At 58.7% G+C, this 19660-nt stretch overlaps 4 protein-coding genes across 10 annotated transcripts; 2 read left to right on the forward strand and 2 right to left on the reverse strand.

The window, feature by feature from the left end:
• The first annotated feature begins 21 nt into the window (after positions 1–21).
• ZWINT (ZW10 interacting kinetochore protein) lies at positions 22–3405 on the forward strand. The gene is made up of 7 exons (XM_007507669.3): positions 22–327; positions 1248–1325; positions 1459–1543; positions 1675–1783; positions 2017–2240; positions 2323–2444; positions 2549–3405. Exons 2-7 carry the CDS (start codon positions 1285–1287, stop codon positions 2610–2612), a joined length of 645 nt encoding a protein of 214 aa, XP_007507731.2. The 5' UTR covers positions 22–327; positions 1248–1284; the 3' UTR covers positions 2613–3405.
• Positions 2953–10532, reverse strand: GRM6 (glutamate metabotropic receptor 6). Of its 3 annotated transcripts, XM_001371661.4 has the most exons (11): positions 9382–10532; positions 8758–9242; positions 8461–8677; positions 7794–7929; positions 7425–7579; positions 6846–6998; positions 6555–6755; positions 5154–5290; positions 4055–4678; positions 3582–3893; positions 2953–3144 (listed from the first exon to the last, which is right to left on the reverse strand). In XM_001371661.4, the coding sequence occupies exons 1-11, from the start codon at positions 9440–9442 to the stop codon at positions 2953–2955; spliced, it is 2673 nt and encodes an 890-aa protein (XP_001371698.2). In that variant the 5' UTR covers positions 9443–10532. The 3 variants fall into 3 exon arrangements, with proteins under 3 accessions (XP_001371698.2, XP_007507730.1, XP_007507729.1); XM_007507668.3 differs by lacking the exon at positions 2953–3144 and having other exon boundaries at positions 3413–3893; XM_007507667.3 differs by lacking the exon at positions 2953–3144 and having other exon boundaries at positions 3413–3893; positions 6555–6998.
• Positions 10533–10629: 97 nt separating this feature from the next.
• Positions 10630–11691, forward strand: ABT1 (activator of basal transcription 1). The gene is made up of 3 exons (XM_001371639.4): positions 10630–10906; positions 11028–11218; positions 11304–11691. The coding sequence occupies exons 1-3, from the start codon at positions 10693–10695 to the stop codon at positions 11634–11636; spliced, it is 738 nt and encodes a 245-aa protein (XP_001371676.1). The 5' UTR covers positions 10630–10692; the 3' UTR covers positions 11637–11691.
• A 168-nt stretch (positions 11692–11859) lies between these two features.
• Positions 11860–19593, reverse strand: LOC100018367 (methyl-CpG-binding domain protein 1). Of its 5 annotated transcripts, XM_007507664.3 has the most exons (14): positions 19440–19543; positions 18829–19256; positions 18367–18481; positions 18148–18245; positions 17982–18064; positions 17841–17881; positions 17539–17688; positions 17335–17463; positions 16855–16989; positions 13942–14106; positions 13688–13861; positions 12801–12920; positions 12577–12657; positions 11860–12484 (listed from the first exon to the last, which is right to left on the reverse strand). In XM_007507664.3, the coding sequence occupies exons 2-14, from the start codon at positions 19092–19094 to the stop codon at positions 12044–12046; spliced, it is 1998 nt and encodes a 665-aa protein (XP_007507726.1). In that variant the 5' UTR covers positions 19095–19256; positions 19440–19543; the 3' UTR covers positions 11860–12043. The 5 variants fall into 5 exon arrangements, with proteins under 5 accessions (XP_007507726.1, XP_056665104.1, XP_007507727.1 ...); XM_056809126.1 differs by lacking the exon at positions 18367–18481 and having other exon boundaries at positions 18829–18898; positions 19440–19593; XM_007507665.3 differs by lacking the exon at positions 13688–13861.
• Between the last annotated feature and the right edge of the window lie 67 nt (positions 19594–19660).

Raw genomic sequence — 19660 nt, forward strand, 5'->3', positions numbered from 1 at the left:
CAGGCCCGGAAATAGGTTCCTTTCTCCGGGGCGGGGGACAGGTGGGGGGGGAGGGGAATTGGCGTCGCTCCGGACCACCAGGTGGCGGAGAACCGGAGCGGAGTGGAGGGACAGGGCGGGCTCGGCTGCTAGGAGCAGTTTGGAGAGCAGCCGCGAGGTGTCACTATTGCCTCAGAAATGCTGCGCCTCCGAACGTGAGGCAGGAGCTAGCCAGCCTCCTCCGCCTGACTCCCTGAAGGAAGCTGCTGGGACTGAGGAGGGGAAGGAAGGGCCGAAATCGCCTCGTGTCCGGCCGTTCCCTACAGGAGCAGAATCTCCCTTTTACGGGTTAGACTGGGGAAGGGGCTTGCTTGAGGTAGCCTCAGCTCGAAGTTCACTGTCGAGGCCAAAGGGCACAGTCGCCGCGTTTGCTTGGGGACCGACCATAGGAGCAGTCCGGGAGTCACTCAGCTTTGATGCTGCCGCCAGAGCTGTATGCTTTGGGGGCGGCGACTTCGCTTGTTTGCTAACCCATTTCCTCAATCTGCAAGTCCTTCCTGGAGGGAATCGGGAGCGGGGAGCCTCCGAGGGTGGCGCTGCAGCCGAGGGCCTAAGCGACTAGGAAGAGGCAGCTGGCATGAGGGGCCCCCGACGCTTGTGCCCCTTAGTTCCAGTTGGTAGGTCACTTCGCCCAGCCTCGGCACCTCCTTGGTTTCCCTTTTGCTCCTAGGTAGCTAGGTGGCTAAACGGGGAGAGAGTGGGACCTGGAGTCGCGAAGACCCGAGTACAAGTCCTTGCCGGGACTCTAACTTAGTAGCGGGGTGATGCTGGGCAAGTCACTTAACCTTTCCCCGCCTGGAAAACGGGTCGCAGGAAGGGTCAGATCCGGAACGAGGTGGGGAGGGGGGTGGAAATGAGACCATCTTGGCAAAGCGCCCTGGAGGTGGTAATCTTCCATTTTAATTTTCATCAGTGAAAGATCTGTCAGGAAAAGTGGCAAGGAGCCAACCAAGGCCCTTGGAGAGCGATGGGTGGGCTAACCGGTCACCCCACCGGCTGCACCACCCACGCAGCCCCGTCGCCCCCGGGAGGTGGTTTCACCCCCTGCTGGCCGGGCCGCTTTCCCTTCTGGCCGCCTCTGACGGGCCAGGGGACGTTCCCTGGGCGGGCTCCTCTAAATCGATTGGCACCACCCCCCTCCCAGTCGGCCTGGGGGTGGGTCCCTTCTGCGGAGGCAGGGGCGGGGCAAATTCAAAGTCTGTCGACAGAAGCGTATCAGCGAGCGGCGGCGGCGTTTTCCTAGCTATGGCGGCCGACGTGACTGCTCGAGCGGCGGCGGTAGCGGAGTAAGTGGCGGGGGCGGGGGTTACCTTGTAGGAGGGCGCCTGAGAGCCAGAGAGCGGGACAGGAGGGGGCTCGGGGCTCTTTTCTCATCCCAGTCGAACACCCTTCTAGCTCTTCTCTGCTCCTCCCACCCAGGGCTCTGGCTTCAGCCGCCGCCACGTTAGAGGCCCCCAGCGTTCAGGAGGATGTCTCATCTGCTCTGCTGGCAGAGTTCTTGAAGGTGAGCGCCTGGAGATCCCCGTCTCTCTCCCCAGGGACCCCCCCCCCGCCCCCTTTGAGGTAGGACCTTCCTTCCACTTGTCTGTCTCAGAAATGCATATCGGAAATGCATTCCTTCTTGGCTCCCCCCAGGACTCGAGGAAGAAGGAGAAGCTGCTGTGGGGCCAGCTGCAGGTGGTGGATGCCCTCCAGAGCTTCCTGGAGCACATGGACGAGGCTGTGAACCCCGAAGAGGAGATCCGTGCGTGAGGGCTGGGCTGGGCTGGGCTGGGCTGGGCTGGGCTGGGCTGGGCTGGGCTGGGCTGGGCTGGGCTGGGCTGGGCTGGGCTGGGCTGGGCTGGGCTGGGCCGGGCCGGGCCGGGCCGGGCCGGGCCGGGCCCGGCCAGACCAGACCAGACCATGCCGCTCCCAGTGGGAGGGAAGTAGGCCCTCAGCTCCTATGGCCCTCTTCCCCTCCCCCCCTCTTCCCGCCAGGGGCAGAAGTCAGCGCAGCCCATAGGCTGTGGAAAGACCTGAAGGCCGAGTACCTAAAGCAGACAGAAGCCGTGGAGGCCGCCCTGCTGCAGGCCCTGGTACAACTGGAGGCTGGCCAGAGGAAGCAGCTTTTATTGAGAAGCACTCTGCAGCAGATCCAGACCAAAGGGCGGGCCTTGGAGGAGTGGAGGAGCAGGGCTCAAACCTGGCGAAGGCAGGAGCAGGTGAGAGCAGGCCGAGTCAAGGAAGGGGGACTGGGGCCCCTGGGAGAAAGCTGGGGCCATGGCGGCAACTGTGTCCTCACAGGAAAAGCGCAGGCAAGAGTTAACCGCTAGAGCCCAGGCCCAGAGAGAACGCCTGGAGAATGGTGGCCAACAGCAGGAGCAGGTGCTGATGCTCCAGGGTCAAGAGACACAGAGTGCCCAGAGGTGACCGTCGGAAGCCTGAAGGGAAAGGGGAAGGTAGCCAGGCTCAGGGTCATGGGAGGGAGGGCAGGCAGGCAGGCCCTGAGCATCTGCCTCTGTTCCCACAGGCTTGGTGCCTTCCTAGGACTAATGGAGATGCTGCATGGTGCTGGGGGAGGTGCAGAAAACTGAGATCAAGCCCTCCTGTCAGAGACCTCCCCCAATCCTCAGTAAAGGCCACAGCTCTTCTCTTCGCTCTTCCCCCTTCCCCCTACTGTGAATGAAGGCTGCAGAGACCCCAGATCTGTCTGACTGTACCTTAAACAAAGAAGGCAAATCCCAGTTCTGCCCTAGGGCCCTCCCCCTGGCTTCAAGCCTTCTTGTCCCAGACAAACTCCTTCCACTTTTTCTGCTGTCCCTTCCTCCTCCAGGAAGTCTACTTTGTTTACTCACAGCCCCAGCCCTTGGGCCACACTTTGGGAAGCCCACCTTCTGGACCCCAGACTTCTTCCTCCAAGCAGCCCTTCTCTAGCTACTTGGTAGTGCCACCCTCCTCGCTGGCAGCCACCAGGGTGGAGGTTGCCTTGAAGCTGCGTTTCCGCTTTTGAACATTCTGCTCAGGATGGAAGATGATGATGTACACCTTGGGCACATAGAGCATCCCCAGGGAGACAGAGGCACTGAGACTCATCGACACAGTCAGTGTTGTAGTCTGGATGTAGATCTGCTCCAAAGGAAAGGGGCGCTGGCTTGGTCTGAACCAGCCGATCCAACCTCCTCCCCTACCCCATACCCTGGCTGACTGTCATCCAGGCTGGGGAGACTTCAGCCCGGTCTGGAAGGAAGGATGGATGGCAGGATGATGGGCAGACATTTTGGGGATTGGAAAGGCTGGCCAGCTTAAAGGGCCAGAGGCAGGAAATGGTCAGGGTAGGGGGTGGGGTGTTAGGAAGAGGGTGAGTGAATAAAAAAATCCACACATGAACACAGAGTAACATGAATGATTGACAACATTTACAAACAGGTATGTGAATGTGCATGAGTGATGAGACGTACAAATGCATGATGAAATTAACTGGCAGCTGTTCCAGTGTATAAGTGACAGAAGAAAGGACTCAATCAGTGGGCACCACAAGGTTGGGCGGCCAGTGGGGTGCTTGCCTTCTCAGCAGATTGGGCTGTGCCAAAAAAAATAGGGACAAAAGCCAGCCACACGATGCAGGTGGTATACATGGTGAAGCCAATGGGCTTGGCCTCGTTGAATGTCTCAGGAACTCCTCGAGCTTTAATGGCATATACAGTGCAGGTTACCATCAGGAGCAGGCTGTAGCCGAGGCAGCCAATGAGAGAGAGATCGGACATGTCACACTTCAGGACGCCCCGAGCTTGTTCCGGGTCTGGGGTGCGCTGTTCTTCATAATCGATGATGCTGTGTGGTGGCTGGAAACCCAACCAGGCCACCACGCCTATAACCTGAAAACCCAAAAGGCGGTTCAGAGTATCTGTTGCATTTGGGCTGGTAACCTGCTTTACTATCATTTTTGAAGGGAGACCTTCTTGGGAACCTACTTTCCCAACATGGAGTCTTTGTCTTGGTGGGAAATGGTCTTGGGCTTCTGAGCGAGCCAACCAACCTGCACAGAAGTGAGGCTGAAGGTGATGACGAGCTGGGAGGTAGGGCTGATGAAGGGCGGCGGAGTGACAGACCTCTTGCCACGCTCAAAGATGCGGTAGATGCGGTTGGTCTTGGTGAGCAGGGCAGAGTAGCTCAGGGCAGTGCCCAGGCCAAGGAGAAGGCGGCGGGCAGCACAAATGGCAGATCCTGGCTCAGCCACCATCAAGAAGGTGATGGCATAAATGAGGAAGATGCCTGTGAGGAGGATGTAGCTGAGCTCTCTGCCTGAGGCCCGGACAATGGGGGTATTGTGGTGCCGTATAAAGGTGACCAGCACAGTAGCAGTGGCTACAATGCCCGCCACGGCCAGCAAGAGAGGCAAGACAGCCCAGGGGGAGGCCCAGTCAAGGCGGATGACAGGTGTGGGGCGACAGGCAGTATGATTCAGTGTTGGCCTGGCTCCCAGCGGGCAGGCCTCACATGTGAACTCATCCACTTGGTAGCGGTAGCCATCACAAGGTTCACAGTGCCAACAGCAGGGGACACCTTTCACCATCTTCTTGCGCTCCCCAGGCCCACATGGAAGGCTGCACAGGGAAGCTGGGGGCAGCAAGGGGCTGCCCAACCACTCCAGGTCTTGTACCTGAGGGCAGAGGCTTCAGGGAATTCCCTAGAACAGTTTCTGAACCTTCTGGAAGGATTGTGGACCCCTTCCCAGAATCATCTTTTTCAATACTTGAGGGAAATGCTCAATTATAGTTACAGGCCACTACAAATAAGGATGGAATGGTTTTTGGATCCAGGTTCCTAGAACTCCTGAAGTCTAGCCATGGAGCCTGGCTGATTCTGCACTTTTCCCAAGCTTTCTCTTCTCAGTCCCTTTGTCCTCAGCCCTCACCTCCCTGGGCTGGGTCTCCTTTTCTTGCTCCTCTTTTTAGCTATCAGCCAACCCTCCCATTCCCACCCCTTGCCACCCTGGGCTTGCTCGGTTAAGCTTTGAAACCAGGTTTTGGGGAGGGAAGCCCCATACCTGCCTGGGCAGGGCCAGCACCCAGGGTCTGACTTGGGATCCGCCTTGTTCCTGGAGAGCCCCTCCCCTAGACACAGCCCCCACTCACACTGAGCTTCAGGGACTCAGTCCACTGGCCCACAGCACGGTAACTGCCACTGCCGTTTGTCACTTGATACTGGAAGATGTCATAGCGCCCCGGAGCATCTCCATTCTCGTTGAACATCACGGGGGTTCCAGCACTGCCTGCACACACGAGAAGGAGGTTAGCCTAAGGCTGTCTCCCTGCCCTGTGGTGAGCCCAAAGGAAAAAATCCACACAGGCTGAGGTACTACAAAACTTAAGTGAAAGGCTCAGGGGAACCATGCCAGGGTCCTTCAGAGAATCAGAAATTCATAGAGCCCTGGACCTAGAATAAGGAAGAACCAAATTCAAATGTAACCTCAGACACTCACTAGCAAATCCCTTCTTCACTTCTGTCTGCTTCAGTTTCCTCAGCTGTAAAAGAGGGTTGCTGGGGGGATCCAATGAGATAACATTTGTGAAGTGATAGCAATGCTGACTTATTTTCTTTATGCAGGACAGTCCCACTGTTGTGAGCTGGAGTTTTCTGTGTGTTCACTACTTTAAATAAACTAAATACTGCATTAGCCTGACTATAGTGTGGGTTTCTCCCCCAATATGTACCTTTGAAAGTCACATTTGCACTATATTCGAGCACTTCCAGCTTGGAAAGCATAAGTTGTGTATTGTCCGCCTCAGCATGCATTTTAGCGCATCTCTTTACAATCACGCCATCATAAATGAATTGAGACGCGACCTTGTCCAAACGTACTGGAAGTGTCTTGGGGAGAACACTGAAAACCGATTTAGGCTAAATTGTCGCAACTTCACATCCGGGTTGTGTTGTCTCGCAGGAACTGTCTTACACACAAATTGTATTGCGGTGGCAATAGATTGACTGCCAGGGTTTTAGGTGTCAGTAGCTCTTCTGCCAAGGCTCTTGTATTTAGTACCCGCCATTTATTTGATGGTATTGAGTGTGTAGATAAAACGGCTTCTTCCAAAACCCAAGTACTTTCCCTCCTTTGGAGTTACCCTTCTAAGTACTTGGGACCACACTATATTCAGGCCAATATGGTAAGTGGGAAAGGCCTAGCTGATGCCAATGTGCCCCTAACTACAGCTTCTTTAAAGTAGTCTCGGCCAATGGGGAGGCCTACTGGACTAGGGGTACCTCCTGAGGAGAGGGGCCCAGCTCTGCTAAAAGGATCCCTCTGGTTTTCCTAGCAATTGGGAAAGGCAAGTGTGAATGACATCCTATCTGAACTAAGTCTCTCAGTTTACAAAAGAGCAAACTGAGGCCCAGAAGAGGAAAAGGAATTTCGGAGCAAGGCCTTTGAGCCCAAGCTTCTAACTAGCTAGCCGTTTCCTGTGCTCTCTTCACCAAAGGTTCTAGGTTTGGGAAGCTTTCATCCTTTCTTGGCGTCCCTCTGGGGCTCTGCTTACCATTGAAGTGAACAGCTCGGATATACTGCAGGAGCACACGCCCATTGGTGGGGCTCATGGCAGGACAAAGCCCAGTGTGGCCTGGACACAAAGCTTGGTGCATGCTGTGGAGGGCATGGGCGATGGCATAGACTGCATCGATCACAAACTGCACCTTGCCCTCCTGCTTGTAGACCGAGTCTCGTCCAATCCTCTCTTCACCTGTCCCCAAGAGAAGACTGACTGACTGAGTGACTGATGGGGGCTCTGTGGCCACCACCACCATCCAGGGCCTAGTCTTCTTCTCTTCACCTGTGCACTTCCGGGGAGCTTCATCGGACTGGGCACCCAAGCCTGCTGTCATCGTTGTCAGCTTGCAGTTAAAATTGTCCTCCCAGAACTCAGCAAACCAAATGTTCCTTCGGTTGTTCTCCAGAGAGCGGGTGGTAAAGTACTGGTCGAATCCTGGTTGGCAGAAGAAAAGATGGCCAAGAACCCCAGATGCAAGGTAGAGAAGATGTCCGGGCTGCAGTGCCTCTCTGGCTAGGGCATGAGGGAATGCAACCCCCCCCCCCCACACACACACACACACACCTGGCCACACACCCTGCCTTCCATTAAGCTAGTACTGAAGATGTTTCCCACTCAATGGCTGTCTTCTGTTTCCTTCCCAGGCTTGCCCATTAGGAGTCCCTATCCTATGGTGTAGGTATCTCACTTACTGTTTTGAAGAACCAAGGCAAGGAGTGAGCTGCTGAGGGAAGACACTTTCTGATCCCTTGTAGCTGCCTCTTCCAACTGCACCCCCAAAGAACCCTGTCTGTCTTCCTGGTCTCACCCACCATGTTCACATCCAAGCCTCCCTCTCTGGGAGAATCTCCTTTTACTCACCATCGATGGAAGCCCGCTTAGGAAGAATGGTGATAGCACCCACAGCCACATCCTCGACATTCAGAATGGGTGAGGTCTTGGCCCCCCAACTGTCTGAGCCAACCCACAGGAAGTGGCCCGTCAGGTTGGCCTGTCGGGCAGCTTCCAGGACCCTCCTGGAAGGGAGGCAGAGGTGGGAAAGAAAGCCAGAGGTCTCCAAAGGTGTCCCAGTGGATAGCTGCCAGCTGGCTCATTCTCTCCCCTCCCTCCCACCCTAGGGACATCCCAAAGATCAGTTTCTGCCCTAGATGCTGCCTGCACTCCTCTTGTGGGTCTGTCCTCTGGTCTCCTCTGAAGCTGAGGGTCCCTGTGATAGCCCCACCTCCTTACTTGATGTCATCCTCACTAGCAAAGATGATGATGCCCCGGGCATTGGGTGTCTCCATGAGCCTTCTGATGACCTTGTCAAATTCTCCAGGCTTTGGTTCTCTGGGGATTTTGATAGATTGAGCGATGCAGACGCCTCCTAGGGCCCACCCCAAACGAGAGATGTGGCACCTTCCAGTTGAGTCTGGCCCTCCCACCCCCCCACCCTTGCCCCCAGAGGGGCCTTCTGCTGCTTAAGCTCCTATAGCTCCTGGTTTCCCAAGGAGAAGCAGACTGTGAGACCTTAGCCCAGGTGGACCTCCTAGTGGGGAAAGAATCCTCCATGCCATGAGTGAGGAAGGGGCAGGGGACATCTCCCCAGCCTCAGAAAGCAGCTGATAGAAAAGCAGGGCCAGCCCCAACCATGGACCTCTAGGTGTGGCTGCCAAGGTCTCTCTCCTGGGGGGCAGGTCAGCAAGCACTGGCCAGATTCTTTTGTGGTGCAGTGGCAAATCCACCTCGGCTATGTACATCTCCTCCTCCTCTCTAGGTAGCGCCTCTGTGGGCTGCCTCGTTTTCATCGTCCATAAAACAGGGGGCTCAGTGGGAAGGGCTTGGCCTCAGGTCTAACCTATGGATGTTGGGTTCCCATGGCAGATCCTGACATGACCTCCCCCCCCCCCCCCCTCACCTGCCTCCCGGGAAATCTGCACAAAGGCCTCAACCCCACTCTCGCCATAGTTGCCCTCAGAGGCCAGAGTGGACACGTAGTTCCAGCCCAGGGCCCGCACCACATCCACCATGGCCTGGGCCTGGTAGGAATCTGGGGGTACCACCCGAGAGAAGAAGTCGTAGCGGGCATTGTCACTGAGCTCTGGGGCCGTGGAGGCGTAGCTGATCTGTGGGATCTGAGGGGAGGTCAGTATGTCAATGGGCTGGGGGTGCCCCCCACCCCACCCCTCCCCTCCCCCTAGCCCAGTTCACGTACAGCAAAGAGCCTCAGCACATTGGCCACCATGATGGACACAGAGCTGGCAGAGGCACCCACGACAGCAGCCACACGCTGCTCAGGAACAGCCCCAATGGGCTGGCCACCCCCTGGGCAGCGGGCCCCTGAGGCTGGCCGAAGCAGTGCCTGCACAAAGGTCAGTGCCTGCTCCAGGGCATGTGTGTCCCGGGAGCACGTGTCCAGCAGTCGGGCACCCAGGCGCACTCCCGGCAGCAGTGCCGGGTCGTCGTTGATGCGATCCAGGGCATAGAGCATGGCTTCCAGCCGGTGCACACCCTGCTCCTTCTTCACAGGCCCACAGGCAGCCCCCGATGCACCCCTTGCATGCACTGGAAACAGGCCACCCAGCATCACATCCCCTGGGAGCCGCACGGCCTCCCCAACGGTGCGATGCGATCTGACTGGGGCCACCCAGTATAGCAGCAGTGGCAGTAGCAGCAGCAGAGGTGGCTTCCAGCAAGGCCCTGGTGGGACAGTTCCGGTGGAACCCATGTGGCTAGCTCCCTGGCTGTCTTTGGGCCTTGCTCTCCTGGGCTGCCCCTCCCCAGCTTGTTTGGAACAGTGCCTCCAGATCTTCCCATCCTGCCTCCCTGCCACACTTACCTGTCTGGAATCCCCTGCTGAGGCTTTGGTGGCCGGCTTCCTTAAGGGCTGCCAGGGTCATTTTCTCCTCCTCCCCACTTGCTGGCCAGCCCTGTCTGACTTCACCAGGCTCTGAGCCCTAGCACTCCCTAGATCCCTGGCCTCTGAGCTGCTGCCCAGCACTGGGGCCAGCTGGCTGGGGAGGGGGGAGGGAGATCCAGGCCTGAGTGACAGATGTTTAGGACTAGAAGGCAAAATGGCTTTAGAGTTAAAGCCAGCAAATCCCCCTGAGATCGGACTCAAACATTTGGCAGGCAGGGAGCCTGTGGACAAGGGGAGAGCCCTCCCCCCTTTGGGAACTGGAAGCCCCTTCCCCTCCCTTCTTTCTCTGGAGGAACAAAGCAGGCTCTCTCCCTTGGCCTGACTTCAAGGGAGGTTGCCCTCCACAGCCTATCGTGTGTGACCTTCCCTGATGGGGCTCCGCAAAATGCAGCCAACAAGGAAAAGGCTCCATTCTAATTCCCCTGGGAGGGGCCCGCTGGATGGGGAGACAGTCCCCTTCCAGCATTTGCTACTGAGAAGGCAGGCAGGTGAGGTCCCAGCCCAAAGCCTCGGTTTGGCCCCAAGCCAGGAAGCCCGAGAAAATGATGTCTAGGGTAGGCACCACTCATCCCAGCTGGAGCTTTAACGGGCTCTTTTAGGGATTATCTCCCGGGGAGGATGGGGCCCAGGATTAACAGAGTTGAGATGGGGCCTGGATCTAGGCAGCATTAGCCCAGATTAAAAAGGGAGGGGGGAGGAGGCTCCTGGTCCGCGGAGCTCCTTAGGGATGTCTCCGGCTCCTCCCAACAGTGCACTTTTAAAAGAAAAGACACAGTCACCGCCTTTGAGGAATGAATGGAGCTATTACACAGAAATATAGATGGTATTCTGCCTCAGAAAACCCTGCCGGGATCTGCCTGTATCAGAGAAGGGGCTTTGTGCTAGGCCCTCTCTGGGCCGTATTCACGGCGGGGGAGGGAGGGGGCCCTCCATTGGCAGCTACGCAAACCAAGGCTAAAACTTGGCTGGAAATTTGGGGAACTGCGTGCGTGCGTGCATGCGTGCGTGCGTGCGTGCGGCCCGCCAGCCCCCACAGCCAACCGGAAATCACGGTGCGACCTGGCCGGCCCGAGGGCCCTTACGCCTACGTCCTGGCGGTACTTGTGGGCCCGCCCCCTCGGCGCGGCGCTGCTTGATTGGTCAGCGTCGCACCGAGGAGCTCCTCCCCGAACCTCAGCGACAGGTCATTGGGCGTGGCCGCCAGCCGCACTCGCCTGAATTGAGCACCGGATGGCGGCGGCAGAGGGTAGGCTGCTGTCGAGCCCGGAGGAGCCCGCTACCAGCGGTCCGCCGGAGGCGGCGGGGGAGCTTGGGCCTAGCGGGAAGCGCGTGGTGCCCGGAATTATCTATCTGGGGCATATCCCGCCTTGCTTGCGGCCCCTGCACGTCCGGAACCTACTCAGCGCCCATGGCGAGATCGGCCGCGTCTTTTTCCAGTCAGAGGGTGAGTCCAACTGAGCCCTGAAACGTGGAGAGCTAGTGCGCAGGCGCAGCCTGAACGGGGGCGGAGTCTGGGCTTAGGCCTTGACTTTGCCCCCTATCCTTCTGTCCCCCCTTCCCCCCAGAGCGACATGGGCGGCGGAAGAAGAGCTCGGGCCTCGGAGGTAGTCGCGGCGGTCCGAGCCTGGACTACAGCGAGGGCTGGGTGGAGTTCCGGGACAAGCGAGTGGCCAAGCTGGTGGTGGCTAGCCTGCACAACACGCCCATGGGCACCCAGCGCCGAAGCCGCTTCCGCTATGACCTGTGGAACTTGAAGGTGCGGTGGGCAAGCGGGCGGGAGGGGGGGGGCGGGGCGGCAAGGCGCGGCGCGTCACGGTTCTGGCCGCTTTCTTTCTCCCCAGTACTTGCACCGCTTTAAGTGGAGCCATCTGAGCGAGCGCCTGGCCTATGAGCGGCATGTTCGGCAACAGCGGGTCCGGGCAGAGATCTCCCAGGCCAAGCGGGAAACAGACTTTTACCTGCAGAGTGTGGAGAAGAGCAAACGGTTCCTCAAGAAGGAACGAGCTGCTTCGGCCCCAGAGAAGACCTGGGGCTTCGCCCAGCGCCCCACGGAACTGGAGATCCGAAAGCACAAAGAGCAGCCAGCTCAGATGCACAGGCTGGCCGAGCAGGCCCAGCCCAACGCACCCTTGCTGGCCAAAATCTTCCGGCGAGGGCCTGAGACTTCTCCATAAAAGTGTCTGGTGGCTCCAATCCCAGACAGAGCAATAAAGCCATGCCATGCCGAGACCTGGTTGAGCTGCTGCTTCCGTGAGTGGGTGGGGCCAGCAGAGGTGCCAAGGAGACCCCACCCCCTTCCTTGTTTCCTAATTCTCCCACCAAACCCTGAGCAATTCGGACTCCCCTTCATTCGCCCACCCAAGCGTGGCTGTGCCTGGCTGAGTGACCCTCTGACTCTGAGCGTTGTAACCAGTTTATTTATTTAGAAAAATAAAGGTACACAAAGCCAATGCTTTGGCTTCTGGCCCTGCAGACAACAGGGACACAGTTCTCTCAGGAGCAAGTGGGGATCCTCAGAACAGTCCATCCTCCCCTTGGTCTTTCCAGTGTAGATGGACTCCTATGCAGCGCAGTAGGGCGCTCAGTGCTGCTCCCTAAGGCTGCAGGCCTCGCAAATGCCCTGGTACACGAGGACAGCGCAGTAGGGGGACTGAGCACCCCGACCAGGGCACAGGCAGTAGGCCTCCAGGTCGCAGATGAGCTCAACGACCTCATCCACAGTGGTGAGCCGCAACGGGTGGGCTGAGTAGAGCTCATGGGTGGGTGGCACAGGGACATCCTGCACCATCACGTGAAAGTAGAGGCCAGCCTGAATATGGATGACTGCAGTGGCCACCGTTGACAAGGGGGACCGCTGGGTGATACACAATTCTGGCCCCCTGGGCGGCAGGACCTCCCAGTGGGCAGGCAAGGGCAACTCATTCAGCTCCACCAGAAACTCCTGCAGGACACTGTCTAGGCCTCCACAGGGCTCCGCTGCCACTGCCGGAATAGCTCCACTCAAACTGTAAATCTCCATGATCTGAAGGAAGAAGTCCCTGTGCTAGTCTTGCTCCCCCCAAACCCCCAACCTTGGTCCCAACTGGCCAGCTGGCTCAGCCTTCAGTCGCTTACCACAGGAGTGCTAGCAGCTGCCTCGACTTCCCCTTCCCCTTCTTGTTTTGGAGAGTGCTGGAGCTGCACCTGATTAGCTCCCTAAGGCAAAACAAAACCCCCAACCCAGGACATCAAAAGGAAGCCCATGGCCACCCTGGGAAGGGCCACAATTCAAACTTGGGCCTTCTTGAGTGGTAGTGGTGACAGGCTGTTTGGGGAGGGGACCCCCCTCCCCCAGTTACCTTGCTGGGGAAGCTAGGAGAGGAGCCTCCAGGGGGTGAGGAAAGAGTGTCAGGAGTCTGGGCCTCGTAACCCTCCACCTCCTCCTTCACCGGGGCCCCAAGGCCTGGGCGCTCATACTCCTGCAGGAAGGGCCAAAGGTAAAGGTCACAAAGAGATGGGAGCCACCTGGCCAGAAGGCCTGCATGAGATCAGCAGGCCCACCTCAGCAACCAGCCACCAGCCACCAAGCTGACTCTTCCCAAAGGGGTTGCCAGGCATTTCGGAGTCCCAGACCTGCTGTTTGGCCTACTGCATGCCCAGAGCCAAAGGCCTAGGAGCGGGGGACACTTCCTCCTTGGCCCTGGTTCCTAAGCTACTGAGCTTCTCTCTGAGAGGACGGCCATTGGGAATGGCACTACCTCAGCCCATGCTCCATCTCAGGGCCAGGCAGAAGGGTTATGTGAGGGAGGCAAAGAAAGGGGTCAGGTCCCAGTGGCTAGTGCTCACCTCTAGGAGGATGCACCCAGGGGCAGGGAGGAGGGAGCCCAGTGGCTTGGTACTGGGCACAAGCACAGGGATGCCCCCATCCCCCTCCTGCTCCTGCAGGATGACCAAGTCAGTCCCTGGGGGCAGCATGAAGCCAGGACCCAGCTCCTCTGCCAGCACAGGGAACCCCTTCTGCTAAGGAAGGATGGGGCTGCAGTCGGCACTGGGAGGAATACAAGGGGTAATGGCCAGACTGGACTCCAAGGGCCAGGGTCCACGTCGCTGAGGCTGAGATAAGAGGAAGATGGCGACACTGCTCCTAAAGCCAGGCTTGGGCGAGATGCCACCATGAAGGAAGTAGGTCCAGCTTGGAACCCAGGGGTGGGAGATAGGGAAGGGCCCCATGGGAAATTAGGGTTACCTCGAGGTCACTGCTGAGTGCCTCAGAAACCAGCCTCTGGCCCCCAGATTTGGGCCAACCTGGCTGGCAGGCCTGGTTAAGCAAGGTACCCTTCCTATGGCGTGGCCAGCACAGAGGTGCAGCTGCCCCCTCTACAGCAGGGCTGTCCCACCTGGCTGAAGGTAGCAGTCGTTTCTGTAGGCAGACACTTGGCTGAGCACCTTCCACAGCCAATGCCGACCCAGGACCTCCCCAGAGCCAGCTGCCACACCCACCATGGCAAACTGAAGGCACTGCCTCCACCGGCACTTCTGATGCTTTTGGTTACAGCCCCCAAATTTGGGCTTGTCTTGGCAGAAGTCGCACTGGCTGCAGTCCACAAGGCGTAGGCATGTGGCACATGCCCCACAATGGCGGTTCTGCCGTCGGCTGGAGTAGTGCTGGGCAGCAGGTGAGAGAGACAAGGTCACCAGGGCAGGGCAGGGCTGCCAGCTGGAGGTACCAGGGTCTGCAAACTCGTGCCTTCCCACTTCTACCTGGCCCCTTCCGCCACCTCTACTGCACACAGTGAACAAGAACTGTGCAGAGGGCCTGGAGGAAGGGGCAGGAGTGGGCAGCTGGCACTGCAAATGCACAGCCAGGAGAGCCCTTCCTATCTGGATTACCTGGCCTGGGGGACAGGAGCAAAGGCAAGTGGGCCTTTGGGAGGGAGAGCATTGGACACTCACTAGCAAATGAGTCTACACAATAAGACAAAGTCCTTGGAGAGGAAGGCAGGGGACCACAGGCAATTGCAAGGAAAACAGGCAGTAGCGGATATAGAGGGATGAGCCACAGCCCAAGCGTGAGGCAGCAAGACTCCCCGTGATCTGAGCCCAGTTTCAACAGGCAGGCCAAGCCTTCAAGGTTTTCCCGTGATATCATCCCTCAGCATTTGCAAGCAAGGTCCAACTCCAAACAAGGACTGGCCTCCCCAGTACCCCTACGGCTTAGCCAGGGGCAGTATCAATGGAGGGCCTTACCCTCTTGGAAGGTGCAGGGGAGCCCTGAGCCCACTGAACCATCATCATGCTGTGAGGATGGGGAGGGAGGCAACAAGCTGGTGAAGGAGGCAGCTAGAACCTCAAATTTCAACCCAGCCCTCTCTCCCTGCAAACAGCAATGGGAGGATCTGAGCAAAAGAGGCTCTTTTCAGGAGCTCCTTTGTGCCGTGTGCACACAATACTGGACATTCCCTTGCTCAGTGGCTCCAGAAGCAACTGTCATTTCTGCAGGCCATGACAACTGTGCTCCACTAAGGAACCTGGAGATGAGGCCTAACTAAGGGCAAGAAATCACAAAAGCCAGCGCATGGCCCCCTGCTGGGTTCGGGCCCTTGGAAATCCGAATCCAATTCCACAGGCCTTCCTGCCTCCTGGGAGGCTAGCATAAGAAACTATTCTAGGAGGGAAAGAGGAGGTGTTAGGAGGTCCCCCTGGTCCGGATGAGCACACACTGCGGAGGGCAAAGCAGACAGTGACATGTGACAAGAGAAACTCCCTGGGCTCCTGGCAGCCCTGCCAGGAATCTGAAAGAAGGTATGGTCTGCTCCCTGCCTTCCTCTTTCTTTTGGCCACACCCTGTTCTGGCTCCTCATCTGTCAAAGGGGAAGGAAGGTGGGGCGTGTCCTCTGACCAGCACTGTACAAGCTGCTGGGGAAAGGGCGCCATGGCCAACCCCCCCCCCCCGCCCCCCTTTCTTCATGACACAAGCAAGAGAGAAGAGGATCCAAGGCTCTTCCTGTTGGGGTGATGGCAAACACAGGATGGATGACCCACACAGCCAGCCAGTAAAGTCACCCACCCACACCCAGAACACCAAGCACACTTACCCCCTCATACACACTCTCCCTCTGGCCCCCACACAAAGGAAGGGGATGCCACTGGTCTGGAGTCTGGTTCACTTACGTGTTGGGGGGCAGGGCAGGTCCCCCCCCAGGGGTCAGGAGGACACTGCCCCCAGCTCTCAAGGCAGACACTGAGTTTAAAATCCACTCACTGCTGTAGATGCGCCTGTCTGCCAGCCAGGCCAGGGGAGGAGAGGGGTGAGGCAAGGAAGGGAGAGGAAGGATGATGAGGGAGAGCAGGGAAAAAGATGAACCTCTGGAGGCCTTCCTGCTCCATCTGCCCACCCCTAACCCCAATCAGGTCCCATCTAAAAACAAAGCAATGGCCTAACAAAGATCCCCCTGGGGCTTGGAACCTGGGCTAGGCAGGCAGGGAGGCAAGCAGGCAAGCAGAGGGTCGGAGGGGAGGCTGGGCAGGCCATAACAGGCAGAGGGGCCATTCCCAGGCTTTCAGGGCTTCCCACCAACTAGGGCAGAGACTGAAAGACCAACAGACCTGGATGGGGAAAGGTGGAGCTACAAGCCCAGGAGGATGCCCAGGGGTGGGTAGGAAGAAGGAAGCAGCTAAGTCCCACTGACTGGCTTGGTCCTGTTCCCACATGCACCATGCATGCCCTCACCCTGAGGCCCCACTCACTGTCACCTCTGTGGGGAGCCTTGACAGACATCAAACCTGGCTCCTGGGTAGCTTTGAAGGTAGCCTGTCCTGAGCAGGGGAGGATAGGACCCAAGAGGATTGATGGGAAAACAACAACAACGAATAACAGAGCAAGGGCACAGAGATGGAGCCTACGGAGGAGCTGGACCCCCAAAGACTCTGGAGCATGCGACAAGACACCGAGGGCTGGGGCAGGCAGGGCCACAGCACTGAGGAAGAGCAAGCAAGCAAGCAAGCAAGCAAGCAAGCAAGCAAGCAGGGAAAGAAGGAAATAGCAGCCACTGTCACTTCAGCCCCATGCCTTACCACCACCCCCATCAGAAGTCTTCTGCCACTGTTGACAGCAGAGAAGTCAGGACAGTGTTGGGGAAGCTGCAGGAGAAGCCAGGAGGGCACCCTGTCCCTCTTCCCAGGTTCCCTACATTCCAAGCCCTTGTGCAAGCCCTCTGGAACAAAGACCGGCCTGACTTCCCAGGAAGCAGCCAAGTACCTCCTTCAGCACTATGGACCCATTATGACAGCAGGGGCAAGAAGGGAGGGGATGACAGGGAGATTCAGGAATGAGAACCAGATGGGGAACAGAGGATCTGCTGCAGACGACCCTCCCACACTCATCCAACTGCCCTGAGTTCTGGTGTTTCCCACCTGAGCAGTGCCTGAAGGGCCAACAGCTTCAGCTGGAGAATGGGGTGGGGGCAGCAGCGGTGGCACTGGGCCTCGGCGCCGCCTGCCTGGGTGCTTCCTGGCAGTTAACCCTCTGGGTTTCTTCTTCATCTGACTCTGGGAGACAAGAAGGCTGTGAGTCATAGGGAAGGAAGGGCCTAGGTGCCCTAGCCTAGCCCTCCCTAGCTAGACCACCAGGGTAGATGAGGCATGACTAGGAGACAGCCCTGGGGCAGAGTTTGAGAAGTGGGACCTGGAGGCAACTTTAGGCCACATGACAGCTCCCTGGGGCCACTGTGAAGGATAACAACCCAGCATAAGAGGAAGGTGGAACCTTGGGCCTCAGTTTCCTCACTGATAAAATGAGAAAGATGGATATAAAGGAGGGCTTTGTGCATTGGGAGGAAAGTCACTTTGCAAAAAGGAGGACAGGCTAGACTGGAATATCACTGGGGTGCTCACCCTGAGGCAGCGCCGCTGAAGGCATTTCCATCGCCTTTTGAGGCCCGGCCTCCCTCTGCGCTCACAAATTCGGCAGGTCCCGCAGTCTTCCTTGGTTTGACAGCCAGAACAGAGACCACAGCCAAAGGTCTGGGGAACAGAGGACACTCAGGAGCCCTGCTCTAGGAGGGGCTAGCCCTACCCGGACCAGGGAGCCCTCCTCACCTTATTGACAATCTTGAGGCAGCGGCGCTGGACACACTGGCTTCGAGGAAGCTGAGAGCCACCAGGCTGGGCCAGCTGTGCAACACAGGCAGGGCAGGCACCACAGTCTTCAGTCACCCGGCAGGCCTTGCAGTCGCCGCAGCCCACTCTCTGCCAAGGAAACAGGAGGGGGCATGGTGACTCCCACTGGATATTTCCCAAGACATTGGGCACACACCCAACTCCTCCCTCCCCCCAGACAGCCATTTCCCCAGGGCCTGGCCCCAAAAGTGGAGATCGGGAGTGCCGCCGCCGACCAGTACCTTGAACATTCTCTGCTCCCGGTTGAAGGCATTTCTCTGGGCTGGGGTAGAAAAGAAGAGATTCTGTAAGCAGCCCAAACCAGACACTCCCCTCTCAGCCCTAAGAGAAGCCCCAGTCCCAGGGGCCTGGCCCAGACCCACCTCGGCAGCCTTTACACAGAAACCTGAGGCGCTGCCGACGGGCACTGTCCCCCGACATTCGGGCGCCGCACTTTTCACACCATCTGAGAAGGAAGGAGAGGGAGCCTGGTCAGAGAACTGCCGCCCCATGCAGGAGGGCACCCTGGGCCCTGTCCCTGCTACTCACTTGGGTTGGGCCCTGGAGGCCGAGGCGGTGGGGGTTCCTGGGGGCTCCAGAGGGCGGCTCTCCAGCCGGGCTGGCCTCTTCTTCTTTGGAGGAGACACCTGGGGGGGACAGTGGCACCACTCCACAAGGGCCCTGTTCCTCCCGAGCAATGCCTGCAGTGCTGAGGGTGGTGGCAGTGAGAGCTCCCACCTCTTCCCTGAACCCAGTAGTAAAGTATACCTTGGTGGGCAAATACTGTAGAACCCCACGTTTGAAATCAAAACAGCTGAGGTCACAGTCGGGGCCCAAGAAGCGGGTCAGTTCCACCTTACTTCGGATTCGCTCTCCAGTGGGGCTGAAGAGGGGAGAGGGGGAGCAGGCCCAGGGCCCAGGAGGGATGAGTTACATCAGGAGGGCAGAGGACAAGCTCTGCCCTTACTCCAAAGGCAAGTCCTCTTCTGTCCTTGCTTAGCCGCCCAGAGGCCTCAGACCTCCTGGCTGGGTGGCCCTGGGCAAGTCACTTCATCAGTCTGCCTCACTTACCTCAGCTGTAAGGTGGGGTCCCAGGGAGGTAGCGAGGACTCCAGAGAGAGAACGTGGGCAAAGGGCTTCTTTAGCACAGGGCCTGGCACACCGGAAGGGGGCCGCTCCCTCCTTCCCCTCCCCCACACCCCCCAGGGAGACGCTCAGGCTCCCACCTACCTCTGATAATAGGTGTCCGTCCGGCCGCAGGTGGCCCCCGATTTCCGGGAGGCTTCCCGGCGCTTCCAGCCTGGGCCCAGCGTGGGGCAATCCAGCCAGTCGTCAGCCATGAGGGGAGGGAGGGGGGGAGGGAGGGAAAGAGAGTCGTAGGCGCAGGAGGTGGCTGCCTGCTGGGCGGGGCGGGGTGGGGTGGGGTGGGGTCGGGCAGGCCTTCTCAGAGGGGGATCGGCTGCCCGGAGGAGCCCCGGACCAGAAGGCAAAGGCATTGCGCCGCCACCCGCATGTTGGCAAAGGGGGAAAACTGAGGCCCAAGGGGGTCAGCAGCGGGAGGGGGCGAAATGGCCGCCTCGGCCGGAGGGCTCCGGGTCCAGCGCAGTCCGGCCTCGGCTCAGCTGCCGTCTTTGGGGGCCATGGCGCGCTGGGGGGGCCTAGGGGCGTGGGGCCACAGTAAGGCCCCGGGCCTTCGGTTCCTTTCATGTGCTCACCAGGTACCACCACCGGGGGAAAAGTGAGGCCTCCCCACCCCCGCCCCTCGCTCTACCGGGAAGCGCATAGGCACGCAATGCCTTTGCCGCCCTCCCCACCCCCGGGGTTAACTCCCGGATACCCACCTGGCGGCCCTGATCCAAGCCAGCTTCTCAGGCGCTCCGTAACCCAGCAGCAAGTGTTCTGCTTGTTGGACCCGGAACCGGAAATCCGGCCCCGCCCCGCCACGGGGGCGGAGCTTCCGCCCCCGCGTGCGCGGGCCCTTTAAGGAGCAGAGTGAGCGAATGTTCTGGGCGCATTTTTACTGCATGCACAAGGGCCGCGTCCTGGGGGGTGGGCCTTCCTC

This window comes from Monodelphis domestica, chromosome X, assembly GCF_027887165.1.
Source record: "Monodelphis domestica isolate mMonDom1 chromosome X, mMonDom1.pri, whole genome shotgun sequence".
Lineage (NCBI taxonomy): Eukaryota > Metazoa > Chordata > Mammalia > Didelphimorphia > Didelphidae > Monodelphis > Monodelphis domestica.

Bases quoted from the DNA above. Each gene is read 5' to 3' on its own strand.
- ABT1 (XM_001371639.4), top strand. From the start codon at position 10,693: ATGGCGGCGGCAGAGGGTAGGCTGCTGTCGAGCCCGGAGGAGCCCGCT. The intron at 10,907-11,027 runs GTGAGTCCAACT...CCTTCCCCCCAG, and splicing joins CGTCTTTTTCCAGTCAGAGG to AGCGACATGGGCGGCGGAAG. The intron at 11,219-11,303 runs GTGCGGTGGGCA...CTTTCTCCCCAG, and splicing joins ATGACCTGTGGAACTTGAAG to TACTTGCACCGCTTTAAGTG.
- GRM6 (XM_001371661.4), bottom strand. From the start codon at position 9,442: ATGACCCTGGCAGCCCTTAAGGAAGCCGGCCACCAAAGCCTCAGCAGG. The intron at 9,243-9,381 runs GTAAGTGTGGCA...CTGTCCCACCAG, and splicing joins CAGCAGGGGATTCCAGACAG to GGCCTTGCTGGAAGCCACCT. The intron at 8,678-8,757 runs GTACGTGAACTG...ACCTCCCCTCAG, and splicing joins ATGTGCTGAGGCTCTTTGCT to ATCCCACAGATCAGCTACGC.
- LOC100018367 (XM_007507664.3), bottom strand. From the start codon at position 19,094: ATGCCTTTGCCTTCTGGTCCGGGGCTCCTCCGGGCAGCCGATCCCCCT. The intron at 17,464-17,538 runs GTGAGGAGGGCT...TCTGTTCCCCAG, and splicing joins GCCTCAAGATTGTCAATAAG to ACCTTTGGCTGTGGTCTCTG. The intron at 13,862-13,941 runs GTGGGTGTGGCA...GTCTGCCTACAG, and splicing joins AGTGCCTTCAGTTTGCCATG to AAACGACTGCTACCTTCAGC.
- ZWINT (XM_007507669.3), top strand. From the start codon at position 1,285: ATGGCGGCCGACGTGACTGCTCGAGCGGCGGCGGTAGCGGA. The intron at 1,544-1,674 runs GTGAGCGCCTGG...GGCTCCCCCCAG, and splicing joins TGCTGGCAGAGTTCTTGAAG to GACTCGAGGAAGAAGGAGAA. The intron at 2,445-2,548 runs GTGACCGTCGGA...CTGTTCCCACAG, and splicing joins GAGACACAGAGTGCCCAGAG to GCTTGGTGCCTTCCTAGGAC.